The sequence below is a fragment of the Tachypleus tridentatus genome, chromosome 13 (genome assembly GCF_004210375.1).
Source record: "Tachypleus tridentatus isolate NWPU-2018 chromosome 13, ASM421037v1, whole genome shotgun sequence".
In the NCBI taxonomy this organism is placed as follows: domain Eukaryota; kingdom Metazoa; phylum Arthropoda; class Merostomata; order Xiphosura; family Limulidae; genus Tachypleus; species Tachypleus tridentatus.
The window spans coordinates 45,167,269-45,194,889 of record NC_134837.1 but is presented as its reverse complement, the minus strand read 5'-3'; the positions used below and the strand labels follow the sequence as shown (position 1 = coordinate 45,194,889).

At 30.2% G+C, this 27,621-nt stretch overlaps 1 protein-coding gene across 1 annotated transcript in view; it reads left to right on the top strand.

Moving 5' to 3' along the window:
* Positions 1-27,621, top strand: part of LOC143236934 (protein turtle homolog A-like) — a 123,132-nt gene that overhangs the window by 8,087 nt on the left and 87,424 nt on the right. Inside the window, exon 2 of the mRNA XM_076475634.1 lies at positions 8,416-8,911. Coding sequence (XP_076331749.1) covers positions 8,836-8,911 — 76 coding nt within the window. The 5' untranslated portion in view covers positions 8,416-8,835. The remainder of the gene's footprint in view (positions 1-8,415; positions 8,912-27,621) is intronic.

The following is a 27,621-nucleotide window of genomic DNA, read 5'->3' as shown; positions in this document are numbered from 1 at the left end:
AAGAATACTGGAGATAGGCCTTATAGTTGGTAGAAGGATAGGAATTGCATGCTTTGCATGAACACTTTATAGTTCCGTTCCTCGGACTTTAAAATTAGCTGTTATGACTAGATTAACTGGCTGAATACGTAGCTATTTTTCATATATCTTAGATACAATGATACAATTTGATATTTGTGAAGCACGTGACTCTCATGGTTATACATATACAGACTTATATTAGTATGCATTTTTTACAATCAACTAAACCTAAACTTTTCAATAAGTTACGTAATTGTACTATTTATTATTCAAATATGCTTGAACGGTTACATGGTCTGTATGAAAGGACTATATTTTCATTTTAAAAGCTATTTTTGAATGACATTCTTATCAATTTGTAATTCTAAATGCGTTTTTTTTTCTCTATATAAAAACTTCGAGCAACAATTTCTGGCAGTATAACTGTGCAGTGTTTGTCATGCGAAAAAATTGTTATATGTGACTATATAACATTTCCTAGACTGCATTTAACGATTGTGTTAGAGTCAGAGACATTCCACTCTTTCTACGAAGCTTTCATCAGATCGTGTTCATTGTGTTGTTTGGTTTTATTAGGACCATCAATGTCGCGTTGTTTTGTTCTTGTGCTGAGATCTCATGTTTTGTTATTTCACTATATCTCGTCATCTGAGTGTCTCTGTCGCTTCGAGAGAAGATATAATCGTAAAACTACTTTGTCATGTTTTGTTCGCTGTCACGTATTTTCTACTGAATTTATACTATAAAACTGCATATGTTTACGCAATTTATTGTAATTAGAATGAAGAGCGTAATTGGCGTTTGAATCTTACAAAAAAAAAGTGTATGTCACCAATAATAAGTAGATTGGAAGTGGAAACTTAAAATATTGTATTCTAAATACATTATATCTGTTGTACACTGCTATCAACGAAACGTTTCGCTTAGTATCAAGTATTAAGTATTTTACCATTGCAGTACAAATAAGTCAATACTCTTAACACCAAGCACTTTGTCAGTTTGAGATATTATTTGTATTTGTTTGTTTGGTGTTAAGCATAAAGCTACACAATAGGCTATTTGTACTGTAACCAGCATGACTATCGAATTTCGATTTTTAGTGTCATAAGAACCAAGATTTATCGCTCAGACTCTGGTGGTTCCAGATATTATTAACAGAGAATAATACTGACAAAAAACAAAAAGATAATCTTAGCATTTGTGCAGCCTTACTGTAGCCAAATTAACATGATTTGAAACAAATTTATCGATTGTTAGGTTTTATATTTACATACAAACGTTAATATTCTCTATTTGACACATCTGTTGGGTAATTATTTTTAATAGTTAGATATAGTATTTATTAATTTACTAACCAAACATCACTAAAATATTAATTATGACTTTTAATCTATTTTACTCATTCTCAGAGTTACTCATTTATTGTTTGAGATTTTTTGAAGACTTGCATTATAACATGACGTTTCGGGACAGCATGAAACTATTGGTCCACCTCGGCTGTTCCACAGTCTAAACTAAATTAATACAAGAATACACCAAATTATTTATAAAATTGTAATCAACCTATTTTATATCAAACAGATCATTATCAAAGATATTCCATTTAACTACAATTATAAAACGTCTGCGTATGGACAGTTTATCCTAATCAATTCAATTTCAAGTTTTAAAACTGCAATAACATTTTTGTAGGTAGATGGTTTATAGTAAATAAAGTTGAAGGTAATCAATATATATTACTCTTTTCTTTCTGGTTCTAATGAGTTGAGTCTATCCTTATGTTATATACTCATACATTTCTATATAATAACTTTAACCTTCTGTCATATTCAATCCATATCTGTCGAGTGGAAGAAGCTCAGTGTAAGTAACAAAACTGATTATATCAATCTGTTGTTGGCTTTCTTTTGACATTTCTCTATATAACTAACTATTTACATTTGTTACTATCTGAGATGAGTGGGTGTGTTGTATAAATATATATTTATCCTTTTGCTAAAACGTCATCTCTGATTAAAGAAACGTTTGCTAGCAAATTACTCATTTTATTTTAACATGATGTAATTCAACCTCATGCGGCTTAAATTACTTGTTGTTGTTTTTTCACGTTATACCTTGAAATGTAGGAGGAATAACTTCATTACCCTCATTTTCGGTGTAGTTTGTACAGTGACTATATATACCATTCAGTCAATTCATAGTAGCAAATTTCTCTGTGGGTGATACTTGCATAAAGTGTGGGTGCTAATAGCAAGTTAACAATGAAGTTTTGAAATTACTTCGTAATTTTCCGCATCATAATTTTTTATTTCCTTTATTGGCCAAGACAGCTGTGATTGGTTGTTAGCCCATACTCATAATAATAGCGCAAATGATCAACTTCAAAGTATAAATATTTCTTCTTTAAATGGTAACACTTTGTAGAAAAATTGGAATAATTAAATGCATTATAAATACATACATTATTCTGTAATACTTTTAACCATGAAATTTATTTTATACATCACAATAACGCAAGAATGGTATTTTATAACTTTCGATAATAACGTTAATTATAGAGTCAAGAATATATTTTATAATGTGTTGATCAGTCCTAGTATTCGTTGGTAAAAGAGTAGCGCAAGAGTTAGCGATGGATGGTAAAGACTAGTTGCATTCCTTCTAGTTTTGCACTGCTAACTTAGAGACGGCTAGTGCAGATAAGTCCTCGTGTAGTTTTGCGTGAAATTCATCACCACCCACTAATAACTCTTGGGCTACTTTTTTACCAACGAATAGTGGGATTAAATGACACTTATAACGCCCCACGGCTGAAAGGGCAAGCATGTTTGGTGCGACGGAGATGCAAACCTGCGACCCTCAGATTACGAGTCGCACGCCTTAACACGCTTGGCCATGCCCGGCCCACACACAACTAATAATAACTTTAATGATGGTATTCTTTAGTGGTCAAGTATGAATTTTCAGTTAATGTGGAATAGTTTTTCCCTTATAATATCCCTCTTGTATGCCGCTGCTGTTGAAACCTATTTCTTAAAATATGTTAAACTCAATAAAAAAGTCAAAAGTTCTGGCTTATGCTCTGTTTACATAATATTCGTTTATTAAAGTGAATAATCAACAAATTTTGCAGTTTGAATGTTTTTGAATACTCTTCTTGCTAGAAAAGCAAGATAAGCCCCAAAACGATTGAATTAAATCATTATCAGTATTATTATGGCATAAAGTCCTACCTGTTATGTTTTCAAAATCGTTTTTCGCGTAAGCACTGTACACTACAAGCATATTTCTCAGAGCACGAGTTTTATGTCATTCGCTAAGATGACTATTTCTAGCTTAGTGCTATACCGTGTCAAATACCTTTTTACAAGTCATTACACCATCGAAATGTTTTATTATTTAACCCAGGATTCAACCTTTTATCTTAGAAGACCAGGAATGTCAAAAATGGAAACATTGGAAGGAGACAGGGGATAGTTTGTTACTTATGCAGCGAGATTTTCTATTAGAATTTATTAATGAGTGATTTTTGATGCTCAGATTTGAGCTTTAAATAGATGGTTGGTAATGAGTGATTAAGCCGGATAATTTTAATCTTTTCGTCGTATACGATCAGAGCTGTAAGATATACCTATGCGCGCGCACAAATATACAAACATAAACATATATAAAAATGATGTTCTAATATTACGGATGAATTTTTACTCAAGAGATAACACATATCTGGTTTAAGTGTTGAATAAATTTGAATGGAGAAACTTTTGACAAAAACATGCATAAAAATTGGAGAATTGTTAAAAAGTATGTCTCAAATATATTGTCGCACTGCTGGTATAGCAGTAAGTCTACGGATTTACAACGCTAAAATCAGGGTTTCGATTCCTCTCGGTGGGCTCAGCAGATAGCCCGATGTGACTTTGCTATAAGAAAACACAACCACGCATACACAAATTTATAAGGACTTATTTATTAGTTAATAATATATGTTAAAACAATAAAAATCAAAGACAAAGTCGAACGGATGTGTGGATAAAATTCATATCATTAGTATAAAGGCACGCAACCGTAATGTATCTTCTATATTTTGACACTTTACAAGAATCGGCAAACGGATGGCTTAAAACAATGAAATCATAGTGACCAGTTGAGAAAAGATCCAGTCTGGAAATTTATTGTATCCTTAAGCTGGGGCTGTGAAACACAACTTTATCTTGTCAAGCCCATTTTATTACGCCCAGGCTAGGGCTGGTAATTTACGGTCTCCGTAAGCTTACTTCGTCACAACTGTATAAAGCTTAATCCAATTTGATATAATCTATTCTAAACTGTGACATACGTTAGAACTTCCTTAGATGAAAGTACAGTACAAGTCCTGCTGGTATTGGTTAACTGTAGCCTCGTTCTTTCAGTGTCTATAGGACGTTGGAATTAGGCTTTCCTCTGTAATGCGTCGTGAGTCACGGGAATGTAGATTCACAGCGGAAATTATCTCTCATTTTATTAATGGCGGTTGTTAACCGACTCGGTAGGCCTAGTCATTTCCTTTGTATGTAATTAATGAAATAAATATATAGCTCTCGATAAATCGCATAAGTTAATCATTGTAACCGTCATTTGGTTTTCTCGCTATATATATATATATTCTGCAAGCAGGTCTTGGATTCATTCAGTTATGCATCTTAAAACAATCAGAATAAATTTCCTATTGATTTATAACACATACACATAACCTACACGACATTTATAAACTTGCTTTGATTATATTATTTCTTTTATGCAGAGTTTAAGTTACAACTACACCTTCTAATTTTTAGATTTCAATATTAAATCACTTAAAAAATATAAAACTTGTCTTCACGTCCTGTACTGTGGACCCACAAGAAACTTAATGTAGAGTATTTCTTATACAGTAGGTTTTCTCATTTTTATACAAGCAGGACTAATATTTTACCTTATAATAAATGTATAAATTATTTAAAATTTATTGTTAAAATGGATGACTTGCCTCGTGATGTAGCGTATGCTCATCATGCCTGTATGTCTTCTGTATGAATGCATTAACTGGCAATATTGATGAACTTCCATTTACTGCTGCACAGATTCATTATCAACTTTCCACCAGAGTATCTACAAACAATTTTCATCTTTTTGCTACCTTTTTACCTAGTTTTTTTTTTTAAATAACATATGCGTAATTTATTCTTTTAAAAATATTCTCAAGACATCAACATGCTACATAGTCAGGAAGATTTAACTTGTATATATATATATCAGACTCAAACAATCAAATCCATTGTAAAATAAAGAAAAGTTTTAAAACAGATTCAAATATAATATGCTAATAACTAAAACGTTTCTGGAAGAAAAATGGATACTGTGAGGCCATAGGTTCCTTTCTTAACTTGAATTGTGAACTGGACATGATTTTGTTGGTTAAAGCATTCAAATAATCACTAAACGTAATAGAAGAACCTTAATCGTGAAATTGGTAATATACATTCAGTTAAAGAGTCAATTATTGCTGTGAAAACAATAAATGATATTAGTTTCCTGCAACTTTCTAATTTTTTTCTTACATAATATTGGTTTTGGTAATTGTACTAAAGTTACTGAACGAACATATATATATACTTAATTGCGTGTGATTTTTATAGCGCCATTACTTGAGTGTTAGTGTTGTTATTTATCAGTTATACGACGTTTAAAAGTAAATATATATATATATTATAAGATTATAGCCATTGCATACATGCACGCACATACATATATATTAATTAATATTGAAATTTAAAATACTACGATATTTTTTGTTCCATAGTTGTTAATTGGAACAGTTGCAATTGAGAACAAAAATAAAATTATTACAAGCAACTTTTCGATTCATCAGACATAAAAAGTAACAATGAATAAACAGATATTAATTTGTGCTGTTTATGAAACTTTATGTTGAATACCGTACAAAATAAAAATGTATATCGATTTTTTTCTTTTCACATATAAGTATATCAATTTTACATGCAAAAAATATTGTTGACTGTTAACAATACATCATAGTAAACTATTGTTGACAGAAAAAAATGATGTTTTTTCTTCACTCTTGATTCAAAATTTTATTGATTTAATATCATTCTACAATATTATTCACTTTACCACTTCTATTCGTATGATAACTTATAGTTTCTTTGAGTACTTTATATTGTAATATGAAAAATTACGAATAGATATCATGACTCAGTAAACAGTATGTTATCATCGAGTATAAATGTGTGTAACTGTTCGTTTATCTCGAAAATTTCTGCAAAGTAGACTTCTGGATTTCTGTAATAAAATGTCTAACGTTTGAAATTAAATTTCAACCAAGTAAAACTGGATTTTATTGTAGTACAATTAAAGTTTCTATAGAAATGAATACTTTTTAGAATGATACTACTCTCTCTATTCACCCTAAACCTAGTCATGCTTTTTCAGTCGCATACCACACCAAATCTTTTTATCAGCTAAGTTACACTTGCAAATAACAATCGAAATGAGACTTTTGAAAAGCTTACGTTAAAGACAGGATATTGATCTCAAATGTGAGACATATGAAGTTAACTTATGTATATTTGTATACTATTTTGAGCAATTTTTTTCATTTATAGAGAATTTCAAATCGATGCAGTCATCTTTTATCGTTGTGGTTATTTCACATATGTCTAGACATACCAAGATGCAGAAAACAGTAAGATAACGTTAAGATTTGAAATAAAATTAAAAACAAAACATCTAAGGTATTTTAAAAAGATGAAATATACATATATATATCATTTGCCAAAATGTTACAGATAATTTCGCAGAGAGATGGAAAAACACGATGTTAACGGCAAAAAAAGTATATTTTCATATTGTGCATCATCATTAAGATTAGTCATGATAATAGAGATTAAATAATTATGAGACAATTCAGTCAAATAGAATAAAATTATGTTACTTAAATATTTCTCGAAGATAAAATTGTGTTTCTATGTTTTTATTATATATGTGTTCTACAAATACTATCGTTTCCTATATTGTGATGATGAATACTGTTCACGGTCTTTGATGCAAAGTTAAGTAAAAACGAACAGTATGAATTCTGTTGTTGATTTTTCGAATATAATTTGAACATTTAGTCAAAACTCTCGAAGTTTAGACTGCTTAATAGAAGTTTCGTGCAGAAAAGGGAGGAGCTGTTGAATTAAAAGAAATTAAATAGCACATGCAATAAAGTAATTGTCTCCACGATGAAAGATGTATTGATTTAATGCAATGGCTTTCTATATTGTTAGACATATGTATAAAGATAGACGCCGTGTGACAAATTTTTTAAAGCAGTGTTCTTCAGTTTCAAAAGTTTTAAACGTTATACAAACAATAATCCGTTCATATAAATTTCTGATAACAGGTCCCATGAATGAGTTTGATGAAATTCAAATGAATTTATTTTTATTTCACAGCTTAAGGAGAATGGCAGTTGCTTTCGGGGATTTGATAAATAATTCGAGTCAATTTAATAAAACTATCTGTAGATTTGCGGTTTTAATTTCAAAACTTCTATGTACAGTCGATTTGAAATTACGTGAAATCTCATTTTATTTTTACTGTACAAAAAAATAACATTTATTTGTAATACTTTCTTCCCCAAAGAAATATAATCTATAAATGTTGTACATAATGCATGTAAACAAGCTTAAAATTGTGTGCAGCTAGATTATAAAATATACCTCTAAATTTTAATGTCAAAGTTCCTGGAAGTTGTATTAATATTTTATGGTATCTTGTTTACATGTGATTTCACCCCCTGCTGGATAAGTATAAAATTAGACGAGTACGTACATGGCCATTGGGTCTCTTTTCTTGAAGATAAGATTTGATTATGCGTGTTATGTAATAAAGAATATGTGGTATTGTTTATGAAAAAATATTTATGCAGATGCATGGCTGAATTTTACTGTCATCCCTCGATTTACTATCCAAACATATATAAATTTATAGATTTTTTTATCGAATAACTGAATGATTTGATATAAACACAATTGCCAAACACTGGTTAAATTTGAAAATAAACATACGTAGCCACAAAGAAATGATAGTTGAAAGATAAAGTCTGTATACGAAATTATATTTTTTTGCAATCTATCACATAAACCATTTCAAGCGAGCTTTCATGTATTGAAATATCAAATTAACACAAGCGAGAAATCTCTTATGTTTTTTGTTTCTTTTAGAAATGACGTCAGTTGTATATTAAGATCTCTCGGTAACGTCGATCGCCTTAGCTATTATAGTCTCAGAATCAGAGTTTTGTTTTCAAATAAACAAAATATGCTAGTTATATGATCTAAACGCTGTTTCTTGGTGTTTTCTTTTCACCAGGGCCGATTCATTTGGACAACGGCAAATACTTGACACCCTTCCGTTGTGACGTCACTTTTCTTTTCTAAACGCCACCGTACGGCTCCTAGAACAAAAGATAGCAGCATGTAGAAGGCCTCCTCCTGCTTTTATCGACACACTGCAACATCCTTTCACGCACACAGAAGCCCAGTCGATCGTCTCTTCGCTAAAGTTAGATGCGTGTGAATACCTTTGTGGATTTGAATGGTATTATTTTCTCTCTACTAGATGAAAGAGGCGTAGACTTCTCGACTTCTGGTAGCCCCATCAGTACCTGTCTTATGATTATTTTTTTTGCCAGTAGAGAATAGCCGCTACTTCCTTCCTTTTTAACAGCATCAGTGTCGTGCAGTGTATTAACTATAAAATGATGAATTAAGTAGTCAATACTGAAGACCAATGACTGTGAATATGAAAAGTTTTGGAGTCTTCCCGTATCTCTGCATTTGTCTTATGTGTCCAGTGGTGTTGTCAGGTGAGTGTTAAGTTTAAACCACTGAAAATAAGAAGTGGTCACAATTTTTTATTAATGAAATTTTAAATACTTATAAACTTTATTGTATTATTTTCATTATTTTGCTTAAGATTTAGTTGTAACAGTGCTAATAAGGTTAGAGATAACTTATCTTACACTGTCTTTAAATTCCTCGAGATAACATTTAAGGAAAATACAAAATTTTATTTATCACAATGGAAACCATAAGTTTTTCGTTTGAAAGACATTTTATGATGTTATGACATATTATGTAGGCAGTGCACAGAAAATCGTTATGCTTTTTCTGCACAACAGGAAATGGAATTGATTCATGGCGCCAGATATTTGAAATTTTATTTTATAATTGAAGTAACATAAGTTTTCCCGATTCTCTGTCGTGGATACATGAAATTCTAAATCCGATAAAACAGTTAGCATTAATTTAATATCATATGAAACGAGCTAGAAAATATGACATTTTAAATTACTTATAACAGCTGCTTCAAATGTACAAGCATGTATATCGTTTTGCTGATAATGTAGATTTCAGTATTTCTTATTGTCTTGTAGAAGTATTTATCCAACAGGGTGGAAATAGAGCGTTAGGAGGTATACTGTTACTCAAGTAGTTATAGCTTTATAAGAATAAAAAGAACGAACATCTACTGTGTGACCATTTTCCTACATATGTATGTATGTATTTTTGCTCTCTCATCAGCACAGAAAATAGAAAGACTTAACTATCAAGTCACATTATATTCTACTAGTCATTCATTGTAACAGCTTCCGCTCTAAGCACTTCGTACTTTCCTGTTTGCATCTGCGATAAGTTTTTCGGACTAGTTGTCGACTACCATATGAATTGTCAGTAATGTTCTTTGCATAGTAACATTATAATTTGTTAATTAAGAAACAGGTTGGCTAAGGGTCCATTCTATAAATCTGTTTAACTGTATTTTCAATCCAGTCATCGATGGTTGTAAATTATGAATTTTCTTAGTAGAGACATTACCTTTTATTTGTAATTATTAAAAACTTTGAAAGGATTTCTTTTTAACGGTCAGTCAGAATTAGTTGTTTAATAGCAAATTTATTCCTCAAAACTTTCAGTTACAAAAGTAAGTATTTTACATCTTCCTGAACTAGCATTTCATTTAGCTGGTAGTCCATTTCAACCAGTTCTTGTGATATAACATTTACTGCCTGAATTGTAATTACAGGACTAAGTGCGTTGTATTATAGCGATTTTAAATATATAAATCAGAAAGTAACGTGATAATTGCAACCTATAAAAGGAATGTACCTGATCTACTTTTTTTTATATTGTTTGGCGTATATAGTAGTGTGATGCATCCGAAATGTTATCGTATTTTCGAAGGGTATACAATAGAATTGCCCTTCTTAACACAAAGTATTCAAACACTCAGATCATAAAGATGTATCCATGTCGAGTTTTGGAATTTCTAAAACAGAAATAACCACTACTAGACGGTATTGTAAAACAAAGGAATATGGATCAACTTAGGACTCCAAGACCATCAAGAAAAGAGACTTGGAATAAGCTGTACCCTAACTATGGGAAACTAAATACATTGTTTTGTAACTACTGAAAATACACAAACAGAAAGATAAGTGAAAAAAGCTGTCCACGTATCCAGAACAGTAGTATGTCTCATCTCCAACGGATGAGCGACACAAGCAACTTTTACACAGGTAAGTTACACAACATGCATGTTCAACCCTTGCATATCTCAAGGAGCTGTAGGATAAAACAAGTATTCACGTTATTCAATATGAAGACATATCGCAGCAGCTATGTATTTCTGTCCGGTCGAACTATTAAAACAGGCGCCGGGAAACTGTCGTCCTTGCACACTGGTTGGGTTATATGTATCTTCAAGTATGAGAAGTGTGCTTTGAGGATGACGGCCTTACGAAGAAACCTTATGTAATAGAAACTGCTTTGTAGGACTATTGTAAAATACACTGTCGTCATAATGAATATCACTGGTTGCATTGACATTGACTGTAATGATAAAGCAAGGCTCCTAAATCGTTCTAAATTAACGCATTCAATATCTGTAAACGTAGCTATAAATAAACTCAAACCGTGCTAGTGTTATTTTAACAGAATGACAAAAATATTTCAATTTATTGGACGTGATATATACTTATTAAATAATTTAAAAAGAATATATAAAAATTAGCAATGCTTGTTTGGGCAAAATATTGACCAAATATATAGATCTTGAACTATCAGATTGTTGTCTCATTTTAATACAATGTAGTTGTGTTGCCTTTCAATGTGCACCTTACATTTAGTGTTATTTTAATTTTTAAATTATTGAATTCTTTACATGCTCTTTGCCTGTTACAACACTCAGTTTAATTAAGGAAATGATTAAAAAGTTTTGGTCGCTTTTGAACTCATATATATATGTATCTTTATGTGTTTTAGAGTGATGTAAGTATTTCGTACTATGCTTACGTTTTCAATTCTAGTTTTTATAGTTTTCTATATTTAACGTTTCTTTTTTCTGTCTGTTGTGGTTATATGTTTATTACCACAATAAAATGCTTAATTTAACGGAGTAAAAAAGAAATCAACACGCCTAACTTTTCTAACAAGAATCATATAAACTGAAAATATTTTATTTTTTTCCTACGTATCTCTGAATTTTTCAGTTTTGTACTTAGAATCAGAGATACATAACAATAGCATTTTAGATCTATTTCTTAACTCCCACATGTCATATAGAAGGAAGACGTATCGTTAACAGAATACATTGTAAACTATGGGTCTTCTATAGTTTGATCGAAGAGTAGAATTTGAGCATCATCTTTATAAAGTGCATAGCACGATTTGTGTATGTGATAACTGGACGCGAGTGATAGACCTGCAGATCCACAAACTGACAAACTAGCCACTGAATCCACACTCAGCCTTGTATTTTCATAAAACAAACTTATTGTGTTATACAAGTAATTTCTTCGATATATGGCATTTGGTTCTTTTTTTACGCCTCATTGTCAATAAAATATAACTTTGTGTCGGTTGAAAAAAGAAGAATTTTTTTTGTAGAAACGAATTTCAACCCTGCATTTTGAAACTTATAAAACATCATAATTTTCTTTACCTTTAAACGTATTAAAGTTAATATCAGTAGCGTTAGTATCTAATAAATAACTTTATATTCGATTGAGTATACTTGAACGTATTATAAGAACTTTATTTATTACTTAAAACTATTTTATATTAAAATTTCTAACTCACAATAAATTTTGTCTTCCTGGTTATACATTTCATATTTTAACTATTATCTCTAATTGGGCTTCTTTCTTCTATTTAATTTTTAAATATTAGTTTAAAAGGTAAAACTTTTTACCTTTCCTTCGTGGAAATGCTTAGGAATTCTCTCAATATAATTAACCTATTTATTTGTAGTTCCCGAATGGCCAGGTGGTTAGGGTGCTCGATTCACAATTTAAGTGTCGCAGGTTCTATTCCCCGTAACCTCAAACATGCCCGCCCTTTCAGCTGTGGGGATGTTATAAGGTGACGGTCAGTCCCACTATTTGTTAGTGAAAAAGCCGACCAAGAACTGGCGGTGGATGGTGATGACTAGCTGCCTAGTCTATTGTCTTACACTGCTAAATTAGGAACGGCTAGCGCAGACAGCCCTATGATAGTTTTAAACGAAATTCAGAAGAAACTTATTTGTATAAGACTTGTTTTGGCATTGTTCTTGTGTAACAAAGTTATAACTTTCCCTCAACGGCAAGGACTAGTTTTCTCGTAAAATTAACATGGCATATAACAAAATTTCGTAAATTCCAACGCTTACATATTTGTATTTTTCTAAAAGAACAGATAAATGAGAAGAACGTATTTCATTAATATTTGTGTTCTAACATCGCTGATACGTATTTTCATCAAGTAAGTTACATGCCTTTTAAAAATAAAATTCAATTTGGACAATACTTTTTTTCACATGAAAAAATACCATGACAGCAAAGAACTGCCTTTTTCTGATAATATAGGGTCCCATGGAAGTAATCCAATACTGTAAATTCTCCTCAAATCAAATTATGCAGGGGAGTAGAGATTCTAAAAAAGGTCATAAAAAGCATTTCTTTTGTTAGTACAAGAATGCCTATTATACAAGTTGCTTTTTTTTTCTAATTTTTAAGACGATTATCTCCAATATTCTTCATTTTACCTGTTCAAGTGAAATGTAGTATCTGTAATTTCGTTCTTGAATATTATTTTAATGAGAGAACAGTAAAACTCATTAATTCATAAATTAACCACTGTTTTATTTTACATACTCAATAGTTTCATAAAGAAATATTCGAAAAAAGCCAAATAAGCATGGGTGATGTATATCGTCTTCTGTTTTTAACGTCTTGTGTCTTTTACGAATATGTTTATTTTTACAACAAAATATATAAATTAACAAAGTTAAAAAAAGATAATCAGAATGAGTTACCATATACTTGTATAAAAGTAGAGAAAATTTTCTTAGAGAAATGAAATAAATATTTACAATAATATTGGTTAAAAGCCTATACAATAAATTAATATAAATTCCATTCAAGCCGTCTATTATTTGAGTATTTAAAGAATATTTTGTAATGAACTACATTTTGTAAAATAAACGTTAGAAGGGTAATCATATGTGGTAATGTAAACTATGGAAATAAAATTTTTACTCTAAAGAGACTGAATCAATAAATACTGTTGATTAATAACATTTTAAACTCCTGACGAAATAAACATGTATGTAACATTTAAAAGATCATTGTTGGAACTAACTAGTAACCGGTCTGCCGAACACTTTTACATTAGTTTTAAGACTACCTAATTCAGTAAGCACAAGCTTGAAGTACAATTTATTGGTCGCCGTATAGTAACTAAAGTTTGCTTTACTTAATCAAATAATTAACAACTAGCTGTCGATATCAGTATTCACAACTTTGTTGGAAAGAGATTATCGTTGATTCATTATTTTGTATTTTTGAGTAAGGCTTTTCAAAATCTAGTTCTTGTTAAAGGCTAAATACATGAAAAAATTGTTGGCATTATGACTTGAAAATAGTTGTAGCCCAGCAAAAATCCGTAAAATCAACTGACGTGACTTTAAACATCAAGCATGAGTTTCAACGCACAGAACTTATGCCTTATTCTTAAGGCTTAACTTTAGGATGTTTCAATCTCCTTTACTCAATTATTTTTTTCAGCCAGGAGCATTTGAGTTAGCCAGTGTCACTTCACAACTTGGTATCTAATGAAGCCAGTTATAAAGCGAGACGTGGTACTTTTCTTGTTTTATTATCATCTCCATTATTGATTTTAAACACATTAACTGCATAAAAAGAGAGAAAACAGTTTTCTTGGATAAGGCTACTTAAAATAATCCACATGAGTTATCACTTAGCTGTAGCAAAGTATAAAAATTTGTCGTGCAAAGAAACGAAGATTCTTTAATCATAGGTCAGTTAAAATCAACTATAATACACTATATAAATGTTATTATTTTTTGTTAAATAAACTCTATGTTTCAGTAATTCTCTAACAGTCCTTTGTTAATGCTTTAAAAGTTGTTTTTTTCTTTTTCATTCGTTTATACCTTGAGAAATTTTGTTTATTTTAAACACAAAAATGTACAGTAAGCTAGCTATTTATGTTTTTCTCACCGCTAGAATCGAATTCCAAATATTAATGCTACAATCCCTGAATAAGCTTACCAGTAAGATATCCGGGTAGGTGGGGGAATGGGATTCTCTCAAAACACATAATTCACCAGATTGATTTTTCAATGATTTCAAAAAATGTTTCTGTCGATGCAGTAGCTGAGTGATATGATTCAAGACTTACAACATTAAAATCCATGATATGATTTCCTTCCGTGGGAAAAACACACTTGGCCTTTTGTATTACTTTACGCTATACAATCTACGATTAAATTTAAGCATGATTTTTCCAAAGCTCTGTGATCAGTAGTTAATGATACGATGAAGCAGTTTCAACTTTTATTTCACTTTAAAAAAGTGTATCTATCTATCATTTCTAATAAGAAATAAAAGTAACGGGCCCTTCATGGCCTGGTGGTTAAGGCACTCCACTCGTTCGAGTTACCGTTACACCAAACATTTTCGTCCTTTCGCCTACCGAGGCATTATAATGTTACGATCAATCTCACTATTTGTTGGTAAAGGAGTAGCCCAAGAGTTGGAGGTGGGTAGTAATGACTAGTTGCCTTCCACTAGTCTTACACTGCTAAATTAGGGATGGCTTGCGCAAATACCACTCGTGTAGCTTTGCGCGAATTCCAAAAACAAACAAAATCAACACAACAAAAACCCAGTTCTACCTTGTTCTGTTGGTAGTCAAAATATGTCGTATTTCTTTTGTTTGAAAATACTATATTTATGGTTTTAACTCTGCATATCTCGTTTAAATGCATCTAATTATACAGGTCAGCGATGATTTTATTATCTTGAAAGTTTTACATGTTCTACAGTAATTCCAGCAGGCTCAATCCTAAAATAATATCTAATTTCGCCATTTCGTACAGATGTTTCGCAAAACGTGATATGTAATTTTATATAACGAATAATTTTCATTAATTTGGGTCAAATTTTGATGTGCTTAAAGTATTGCCAATCATTGACTGTAGATTTATCAAAGCCACTTCTAACATGAGAGTCTTATCGATTTTTCTAGAACTGATGAGAAACACTGCTGGCATACAAACGGTTAACAGGCTGCATAACATATCATTTCTGAATAGTATTTTTTGAGCTTGCACCTTAACATTATAGTTTTCCTTAAAATATTATTTATTCGTTGATATTGCAACACAATGATGTGAAAATGACCCAAACATATTCTTTTATATTTGTCGTAAATTTTTGTTGGTCCTCAGATTAGGAAATTGACTTCGGAAGAACCGTTCGAAAGGACAATGAAAGAAGTTGAAAAAGAAGCGTGGATCGCCTTTTAAAAAAGCTACTGTCAAATTTCTTGGAAACAAAAAGGACCCAAATTATGAAAATATTGTCAATAACATGCTCCATAAATTCAAAGAATTTGGTTGTAATGAGCTTGAAAGTTCATTTCTTACACTCTTATACTGAATATTTTCCTGAAAATCTCTATGTCGCTAGAGAAGAACAAAGAGAAAGAAATCATCAAGTCATCAGAAATATGGAGAGGAGGTATCAAAGAAGGTGGAACAACAACATGATGACTGATTGCTGCTGCTCATTCAAATGAGATGCTCAAGACTTAATGCGTAAAAAAAAGACCACAACACTTAGTTTTGAGGCTAAGAGAACTAGACTTTACAAAAGAAAACCAAAATGAATGAGTATTCATATTCGTTTGACATTAGTGTTCTTCCTTTTTCTTCAGTTTGTTTGTATTTTTGTTAACATTTATTCATTATAGTAAATGTAGTTTGATCTAAGTAAGATCCCAATTTGTAACAAATCCTTACACGATGGAAAAACAGTTAATATAATTTTCGAAATTTATGTAGATTTATGGAAAATACGTTGTTAACTTTTATGAAGCTTAAATTCGTATGCCTGTGTTATTATGGGAGTGTTTCATGTCGATTAGCTGGATGTTTTCTTATCTGTGTAAGTCTGCAGCTGCAAGAAACCAAAATGTCACAAAACATTTAGCTGTGAACGAAAATTTAACTGACCATAGAGCTCGTAAAGTCCAGCTTTATAACGGATAGATAGATACAAGTAATTGTTATATGGGAAACACTTTTTTTTTAATTAGCGTTCCGTTTTTGTTTAATAAAGTTCCCAAATCGGTAGGAAGCTGGTAATATTATGAAACCTGAAAATGTTTATATCAAAATCACAAAGAAAATAAATTTTAATAAAAAGTTTCTTCCCTACAAAAAAACGATTATAGAACTATATAGACACGCATTTTTCTTGAAAATTATACACAACAAATTATTAATGGTACGTGAATGACAGTTCTTAGTAAACAGAGTGGAGATTTGTCTACTCAACTGTTGTTTCTACCAAAATACTAGAAAAGAGTCTATAATTATTTGATATTTCACTTTTGGGAGGCTTTTTCGTTACTAAGTGACAGATCTACTTAAATGTTTTGACTTGAATAGATCTTTGAATATGATTTTTATGTAATTCATAGTTGCTCATAAGTTAAGGAATTTAATGAATTTACTAAAAGAGATTATCCTTTAGCCACTTAATTATTATCAAAATGTAACTACACTACAAACCTGGTACAGATAGTTTTTAATGCCTGCTCATGCATCGTTTTTTTCAATATGTAACAAATCATGCACTATGAATATAAAGGTACAATTCAGCATGTTTATTATGTCTAACTATATGAGAACATATCTGATCATTATGAAGGTTAAGCATACAATACATAATGACTTCACAATAAATTTGAAATAAATTTTCTTCTTAATTTTCGCGTGAATAACATAATTAAATCTAAACTACATAATATTTATTCAGAAGTTGATGAAGATTTAGACACTCATGGTTCACAATAAAAGAAAATAAATCTTTATGTGTGTGTGTGTATATACATGTATATGATATATATATATATATCATTTACATAATAACAATATTATGTTTGAATTTGACGATTGAAATTAAAATTTCTGTGGATATTATGATTTGTTTTATTTTCCTCTCAACTTTTACAATTATTTAAATGTACTATTACTTTAAAAACCAGTTTTAAAACTTTCACTACACTTCAGGTCTATTTATTTTCAGCTTCAAAACAGTAAAATGTAAGTATATATATATCACTGTCTTTTGAAAGTGCTTTAAATTACAAACAAATAAAACAAATTGTGTAAACCCTTACTAGAATTATAAATATAAAAGCTTAGTTACATATCAAAGAATAAAATCATAACAAGCTGTATACTGCCAGATGAGAATAATAAAGATATAAACCGATTTTTTAAATAATAAAATGTAAAAAGTACAGTAAAACTAAATCTTGTAGAATTCCATTATTAAATTATAATGTATTTAAAAATTTTAATAAACTAAAATGATAAAGATAACCAGTTATATACACAGTTCAAAATTTGATGAAACATTTGTCCACTAATTAAATTCTAATGTATTTAATATTTTTAATAAACTAAAATAATAAAGATACTCAATTACATACTTAGTTCAAAGTTGGTGAACTATTTGTCTACTAATGTTCACTTTTTGTCCTGTACAGTAAATATTTCTTTAAAACAGGAAGAAATATTACAGTATTAAGCATTTCCTATAATTTAGTATAAATTATTATTTAAAGAGGTTTGGAATTAAAAAGAAATGTTTTTTTTTCGTATTTCAACTTGTCATTTTGTTACTAAATGACTAAAAGTGACAATTTAAAGAAAAAAGTTCGTTTAAACTTGAAATTGTGAAAAGAAATATAATACAGAATAAGTGTTTTACTGAACCTTTTATTAGATATGTATATAATAATTTGTAATCTTTTCATTTATTATAACTTTCAAATACATTAAAATTCTTAACAGCTTATATTTTGTTAAGTAAGAGATTTATTTATATTTTTATAATTTTAATCAGATATTTTGTATTTTGTTATGCAAGTAATATATTTATATATTTATGAATGTAATCAAAAATTATACACTTTGCTGAGATCTTATATTGTTATATTTTTGAAGTTTATAATATTTTAAAAGTTAATGGTTTATATTTAAATTGCTGAACAGTTTATATCAAACACATAATGCGTATTCGTTTGAGATCTCTCATAAAGGGCGAACAAAAAACTTGTGAATAAAGCATAAATTTAATTATTCGATTATTTCTATAAGTTATCAAAAAAAATGATTCTTGCGTTAATCTTTTCACATAAAGTTTGAAAAATATTTCACATATTTACTTCGAGGTATCAGAATCCTTAGCATTTACAAATTTCGTAGAAAATTAAGTGTAGCCTTTGTTAGGCACAAAAATTTCAATATTAATCGAATGCTAGTATAAATTTTTAACTTTTTTATATTGAGTTTTAAATTAAAATAGTTTAGTAATGCAATAATCAATTTCTAACTAAATAAAGCTAATATTTATATTTTAAATTAAGCCATGTAATAATTTACTTAAATAATAAATTGTTATTGTTATTTTCAACATAATTTCATATTTTATCCATTTTGCCAAACGGCCTAATCAGAGATTTGAATTAGGAATTTCATATTTTTTTTTAATTACTGGCTAAAAGAAAGCCAGTAATACCAGTCACCACAATGGTTTTTGTCAGATTTTGAACTGAATAAATGTTCTATTGTCTCTTTTATAAACGCTCACAACTGAAAGTATAGATCGTTTTCAGCGTCCTCGCACAAACCTTGAACCTTATGATTTACAACCAAGAATGCTAACTGATAGACCACGCCTGACTCGGCTATGAAATAATAAATAAATAAGTAATAACTTAATGGTAAGATATTGATTTCAAGATAAAGAAACTATAATAAATGTATTAACATAATCTATATGGAAAGAAAAATAGAAATATTTCAAAAATAAATTGATAATGTTAAAGATACATTTAGTGATATTTTGAGCAGAGTCACGTAAGTGTATTTGTCCATTTAACCTCATTTTATTCATATTATGAAAAAATAAACAAATGTATTAAGACAATACCTATTATGGCGAATGTGCATTGCCTCTATATCGATATATCTAAAACTTTATAAACCAGTTTCTGACTTTTAAAACTTTTTTATTAAAGATAAACAAATTGTAATAAGCTGAAAGAAACAAAGTCCGCCAACTGTGATGTTAATAGAGATGGGGCTTAAGTTGCGCGAGTTGGAAGTTGTATGAATGTCCAGTATTCGTACGTTTACTGAAAAGCATTTCTCCACAAAATGAAATTAATTTCCAAGTATGTATGATCCGTTTTATAAGTTTAATTATTTTTTCAATGAGTTCTTATTATAAGATATTAACATTTACATTATTATATATTAAAGTAGTTATATTGATTTTGTTATAAATTATTTATATAATATTTTCAACATTTTCATAGTCCAAAATCAATTTATTTTCACGAATTTGTAACGTTTTGCGCATCAAATACAGTTACAACAACGAATATAACAATAAATGTACAAACTTTTATTAGATACTTGAAAAGTTTTGATTTACAATTTAAACTCTATGAAAGTAAGCATATGTGACACTTAGAAAAAAGCAGCTAACACCAGCTGATAGAAATATTCTAAGTATCAGTTGTTCAACTAAGAAATGAAAATAAATTCTATTCAATGTAGGTGTAGATATTCGAGAATGTTTCTATATTTGTATAAATGACTTGGAAACATTTACGTTCTCTATAACATTGGTATTAACCGGTTTCCATTTAGATTCTCCCCTCATCCGATGGCTTAACAGTAAGTATGAAGCTTATAAATCTAAATATCATGTTTTATATTTGCGTCAGGTAGAGCACAAAATAATACTAAAATAAGTAGAATCAAGTGAATTAATTTTTTGCTAACTAATAAATAAACTATAGAAATGAAACGTTCAAATAAAGTGTGTAAAATACAACTGCTTTAATAAAATATTGAAACAATTTGTGTCATGGTTAACTTATGAAACTGCTCTTTAATTTCAGATACTTGGACAAACGCACTAGATGCAGATTAAAAATCTGCACTTGTTCGTGTCCTATACAAATCAGTTAATACGAAAGTCAGTTGCAACGTTTATCATTTTCAGTGTTTGTTAAAATAGCATGTAAGTAGGTTGCATTCGTTTAGAACCATGAAAATTGCGTTGATTAGATTTTTTTCAGTATTCTTTACAAATAATTTATGTATGTTTCATATTACACATGTTGTATCAACGATAGTTTCTATTGAAAGAATGACAAAATATTAAGTGTAGCTTGCAGCTTAAAGGTGTACACACGAGTCCAGAGTATGAGCTGTATTTTTCATTCCTGCAAGTCTTTAAATTTAAACTTGTCACGCCCAGCAAGATATACGACTTCAACACTACGATATACTGCCTAATTATATTTATGGACGAAAATTGAATATGCTTTCTGTTATCTTAAACAAAATTTCATTAAAGGATGCTTATAGAATCATGTAAGATGATACAACAACTAGCACCGCATTGCATGCAAGCATAATCCTATTGAAAAGTATGACAGGTCGTTTCTCTTTTTTTTTTTTAACCTTCTTGCTATTCAAGACCTATCATTACCAATTTTCTCTTACTTTTTTTGGATACTATTTCAATATTTAGAATGTAATAATCACACTATGTTCAATAATCAATTAAACTGAAGATAGGAAAATAGGCACCTGGTCAGCTGACTACATTCAGGTCATCGATGATATAGAATACGATGCTGCTTTACTAGTCTTGTGAACACTTAGTTAAAGATACATTTGCAGTGTGTTGCACAATCTCGAACATACGAAATGTTAAAAAAAAAAATATAAATAGTTTTAGGAAAATTTTGGAAAACATTATGAACTTCTTATATTTAACCTGACCGTATAAACCAAGTCAACTTTGTTAAACATGCTCGCCCTCCCAGCCGTGGGGGTGTATAATGTTACGGTCAATCCCACTATTCGTTGGTAAAAGAGTAGCCCAAAAGTTGGCGGTGGGTGGTGATGACTAGCTGTCTTCCCTCTAGTCTTACACTGCTAACTTAGGGACGGCTAGCACAGATAGCCCTCGAGTAGCTTTGTGCGAAATTCCCAAACAAACCAAACCAAACAAAAAAACTTTGTTAAAACGGACCGAATGCGGTTTAATAGTTAGCGAACTAAGATCGCATGGAATGCGTCCCCTTTGCGACTAAAAAGAAAATCATGTCCCGCAATATAAGGCTACGAATGCGTTATAAGGATGATGGTCACTTCTCAGTTTTCCAATAACAATAGTCGAAGACTCGTTGTTGTCTACTAGCCGCCTTCCCTTTAGGCTATTAGTTCAAAATTAGTGACGACTAACGAGACAAGCTTTGAGTAGCTTTGAAAAAAATTCAAATAAATCTGTTGAGACTGTCTACGGCAGAAAATCAATAATTATTATTTTCATATTTTTTTAAAATTAATGAGTTAACGTTAATATAACCGAAAAAATCTGATAAAAATTTACGTATATTAAATGTATCTATAACTTAAATACTAACAAAAAAATTGTAGCGGTTGTTTGGGATATATATACAGCAAATAAAATAGTGTCCAGTTTCTAGCTCTATGGTACATGTTAAAACATGACCACAGCAGTTGTTTTTAAAGTTTAATTTTGCATATTTTCTTCAAACGTTTCTTAACTTACCGGACAAAATGACTTTATGGAGAACGGTACTGAAATCCGTACAATACTGAAAAATATATCACGCACTTTAAACTTTGAGCGTGTTATCAGAGTCACAGCCAATTTCTTAAAGTGGATGGTCGGCGGTAGGGCATTACTCAGTAGCTGCCTTCGCTTTGACCAGTGGCGCTAGAACTATATCATAAATGCAAAATTACACGTATTTAATTTAACAACCAGTAGAAACACTACCTATAGCTCTGTTTTCCAGTTATGTCATTTCATCAAAACAACGTTAGATAATTTTCATTTGCTTCTCGTTGCTTAACGTTTTCCATAGCTTGGGTATAATATTCTGAAAATTGTATGTGAATATTGATTTACTGTGAGCATGCTGCTTTTGAAAATCATCTGATAGAAATACATGTCATTAAATTTAAAAATATCCAAGACTATAAATTAAGCAATATGTTATCAATCAAAAAGAAATACATATCGATAGACTATCAAAAATTATATATGCTGATTTTAAGTTTTCAAATACTGATTCATAATAAGTTGTGTGATGTCTGAGAAAGTTTTGAAGTTTTAACCGAATGTTCTTTACTCACTCTGTGGATGACAAATGTTGCTATTAATTTTTGACAGCACCTATTCAAAACTTCAGTTATAACTAGCATAGAATTAATGTTTTGTTCTCTTATTTTAGATAACAATATATTTTCAATATATACAGATTATTTAGACTAATTAACACAAACACTCATATGCATATATACTTTTTATATGAAAAGAGAAGCTTTTAAAAAAAATTCATAAGATCACAGTTGATTAATAAAAAACATTTATTTGAAAAATTTACCGAAATGTTTTTATTTACAATAATGTACAATTATATTCGTTTGCACTAGAAGAGGAATAAATTATAAAATCCTGTTAACATTTGACAATCAGTTGAGCATACTCTCATTCGATAGATTACCTTCAGATCCTTAAGGTTACTTTTCTGTTTCCCATTCGGTTCATTAAGTTCATAACCTTCTTGATAAGAACAAAGTAGATGAATAATTTATAACTTACGGTTTTTTGTTCTTTTTTTTAAAATAAGTTACTGTTGGTCATTAATATAGATATGAAGCTTTACTAAAATCCAAGGGAAGTAAAACTAAACAAAGAATACATGTCAGGATAATATTTTAAAGGAAAGTTTGTATAAAAATAAATAATAGTTTGCATAACCGACGAAAATGACATAAAATTTCCAACACAAGCTGTAATCAATTGATGACAGCATTACAATTGTTTGGTTTAAAATATGCTAATGGTATTGGTTACGTCTCATTACACAAAAGCCTTTAATGCAAAAGTTATAAAGAGCAAAAACACTAAGTAAAACAAACCCAAGAAATATAAAACAGTATGTATGATCATTCTTTAAACACAAGGAAGTGCTGTAGACTCTTACATAATAAGCTATAAGATTAGTGTCTACCACAGGGATCGGAATCAGAATTTTAGCATTATAAAATCTCCGAAGTGAAGTATGTTTTATTGGTTCATAAATAAATCCAAAATAACTTCTCTTCTCCATAAAGATTGTAATTCACGAAGAAAATTTACCCCATTATTCAGAGAGAAAGTTAAAAGCTTGTTTCACTGAAATCCAAAATACATATTGTGTAGCCGTGTACTTAAGAAACAAAGAACAAACCAGAAAATCATATTTTACAAACTCAACCAGTTAATACTCCAACAGACATAATTAAGGATAGCATAATACTACATAAAACTAAGTATGGTAGATTTAAAAAAACGATTGAAGTCTCATGTCATTGTTAGAGTTTCTTTGGACCATCACAAGCATAATATATGTTTAAAGGCGTCAAACAGCTTCAAATGACATTAAAATAGACATTTTGTAGGGTAATAAAAGGTTTTATAACACATAAAAGAAAAAAGGGTAAGTCTAATTAAATCAAAAGCTAAATCATATTATATTTTAATGATTGGTTCAGATTTACCTAAGAGTATATATGGAATAAAAGGTATCCTTATCATTATTAGATAAACCTTACTGCAGTAAGTAGCTTCTTGAGTAACGGTACAAGTTAGATACTTAGATTTTTATACAAAAAATGATTTTTTTCAAATATTACACAAAATAATTTGTTTGTTTTTAATTTTCGCACAAAGTTACACGAGGGCTATCTGCATTAGCCGTCCCTAATTTAAAACTAGAGGGAAGGCAACTTGTCATCACAACCCACCGCCAGCTCTTGGGCTACTTTTTATCAACGAATAGTGAAATTGTCTGTCACATTATAACGCACCCGCGGCTGAAGAGCGAGCATGTTTGATGTGACGGGTATTTGAACCCGCAACCTTCAAATCTCCAGTTGTGCGCCATAAGCACCTGTCCTTACAAAAAAAAAGACACATTAACATCATAAATATAGATTATATTTTTGTTAATAAATAATTTAAATCGTTTTGATTAATAATTTAAATATAATTATTATTATGTGCTGTTATCCAATGATAAACCATGTAAACCTGAAACGCACGAGATACGTCTGAGTAAAAAAAAAATCAAATATTACAGACGATAACTACATTTCCTTTGTTGTAAGAAATTTAGATAACAAGAAGTTTCAATAAATTTGAAACATATTCACAACTGATATGACTTAATAATAACTTTGGTATAAAGTATTTGATTAAGTATATGTAGATTAGAATAAACAAATCTATACCAGGAAGAATGGGAAAGAATCTGGTGAATCATGAAAAGTTATTTTTTTAGCTTCGTGTAGCATGCATTGTTTTATTATTTATTTCAGAAAATATCCTTTATTCATTATCAGTTAGTTACATTCTGAGCAATAAAAATTTTACCTCATAGCAATTATTGTTTAACACTAAAGATGTTTTCAGAAATTATGAAGCATCCCTTCCTTATTTAAAAGGGAAGCATGTAAGATATAAATAAACCATATGTTAGTTCACAATCCGAGTGATAAATGATCAGCTAATGCAAACGTAGAAACACACTAGGGGTTAGGTGTTTTAAATTTCGCATATGTACAAAAGCAATAAGTTGCAAGAGTTTGTTTTTTTGTTTCACTGAAACACCCAGAGCTTCTCAGCTGGAGGCTCACATGGATACTGGTATAGTGTTGTTCGACCTTTTGTTTGGTTTAATGGAGCCATTAGTGGCAGAAGTGAGCTTATCGACAGCAGTTTTCCTCTCCTAGTGGTGAACTAATGTGGATTTTATTGAGTGAAAGTGTCTGAACTTGGTGATGCTTGCACACTCGTTAACTAAATTAGTACTATATTGCTTCAGTTAGTAATGCCTATCTGACTTTTGCTACTCTTTTATTTCATTTATTTTAACCATAAACTGCTTCCGGTGAGTGAGAAGAAGCGCTTCCTTCCTTGTGGGGTATTTTCACTATTTAACGTTTAACCGAGAAGTAGGAAAAATATTCAGAAATTACTAAAAGTGTTTAAAGTACCAATTTAATTCATTTATTTGTAAATGAAGTTTTAAAATAGAAACAAAAATACGGTAACAGTAGATTATTTAACTTGTACAATAGCTTATGAACAGAAAACTATTGTAAAAGGTATCTCTACATCACCCGCTGGTACAGCGATAAGTATACGGATTTATAACCCTAAAATCAGGGTTCGAATCCATTTGGTAAGCTCTGCTGAAAGCCTCATGTGGCTTTGCTATATGAAAATACACATATGTATCAACTTGTTTTGTTTTTTTTTATAATTTTTTATAGGTTAGTATGCACAAATTTTGTATATTAAAATTTATATTCACAATTAGTTAACCATTCGTATTATGTATTAATTAAATTATTATTCTTGCTCCTCCCTGTATAAACCCCCCCGCTGGCACAGTGGTATGTCTGCGGACTCAGATTGCTAAAATCTGGGTTTCGATACCCATTGAGAGCAGAGCACAGATAGCCTATTGTGTAGCTTTGTGCTTAATTCCAAATAATCAGTCGATCAAAGTCTGTAGAAAACCTAAATCCCCGACTGCACATGTCAGTTGACTGATTCAGTTAAGCCTTTAACTCAAAGTAACACACTCTTTTTTCTAATTCACAATCATCGGACGTCCTCGAGTCTTATTTGAGGGCTGAGAGAAGGTCATGAGTTGGCCGCTAGTTTTTCTTGCGTTAGTTTAAGTTTTATTTTGCGTAACAGGTGTGCTAAATTTGACCCAGAATGTATCTTACGACATGAAATAAAGGGTAAATCTGCTAACGTTTGTCAGTTATACATTTTTATAAGCTTCCATTTCTTTACTCTTAGTGATAAATTAGAAATAATTCCTTTGACATTTACTGGTTTAGAGTGCGACAACAATACCGTAATAAAACGTTTTGTATTATATCTTTCACACATATTATTTTAATTTAGTTCTCAAAATCTGTAATACAAAATTAAATTTTACTGAAATATTTATGTCTGCAATTAATTTTTTTATATAAACATTGAGAAAGTTAAACTGTAAGTTCGAAAATGTTATGGTATTTTTGTTTTATTAGAAAATTATGAAATAACCTAACAATGAAAAACATAGAAACAATCAATAATATTATCTAACCGTTTCCGTAAAATGTTTGCACAATAGGTAAATCATATAAAATAAATGAATTATCTAGGTATTAATGTTCTTCTGATGTTACTTTGTTTTATTAATTATGCTACTTCTGTTGCTCTTGCAATTTGAAACACTGGAATTGTTTCTACGTAATATTATACATGTATAATAGTGTTTGACGGTCAAGACGATCATATCAATAACAAAATCATCACGATCAAGTTGAACAGTGATCTTCTGATTCGATCTACTTCTTAATCTGAATAGCATTATTCTAAAAAAGTATAAAAATACTCCGATCAATACAAAAATCGATAAAGAATAGATATACCGGCTCCAAAGTAAATTACTTGCACATGATTTCAGAATAATTGTACTTTGGCTTTGTATCTGAAAACAGGAGTTAAAAATTTAAATATATAATCTAATATTCTGAGAAAATTTTAAAAAATATAATAGCGTTATCCGTTGTATGTCCGTGTAATTTCTTCGCATTGTTTGTTTGTTTGTTTGTTTTGAATTTCGCGCAAAGCTACTCGATGGTTATCTGCGCTAGCCGTCCCTAAGACATTGTAAGAATAGAGGGAAGGTAGTTTGTCATCACCCCCCACCGCCAACTCTTAGGCTACTCTTTTACCAACGAATAGAGAAATTGACCATCACATTATAACGCCCCCACGGCTGAAAGGGCGAGCATGGTTGGTGCGACCTGAATTCGAACCCGCGA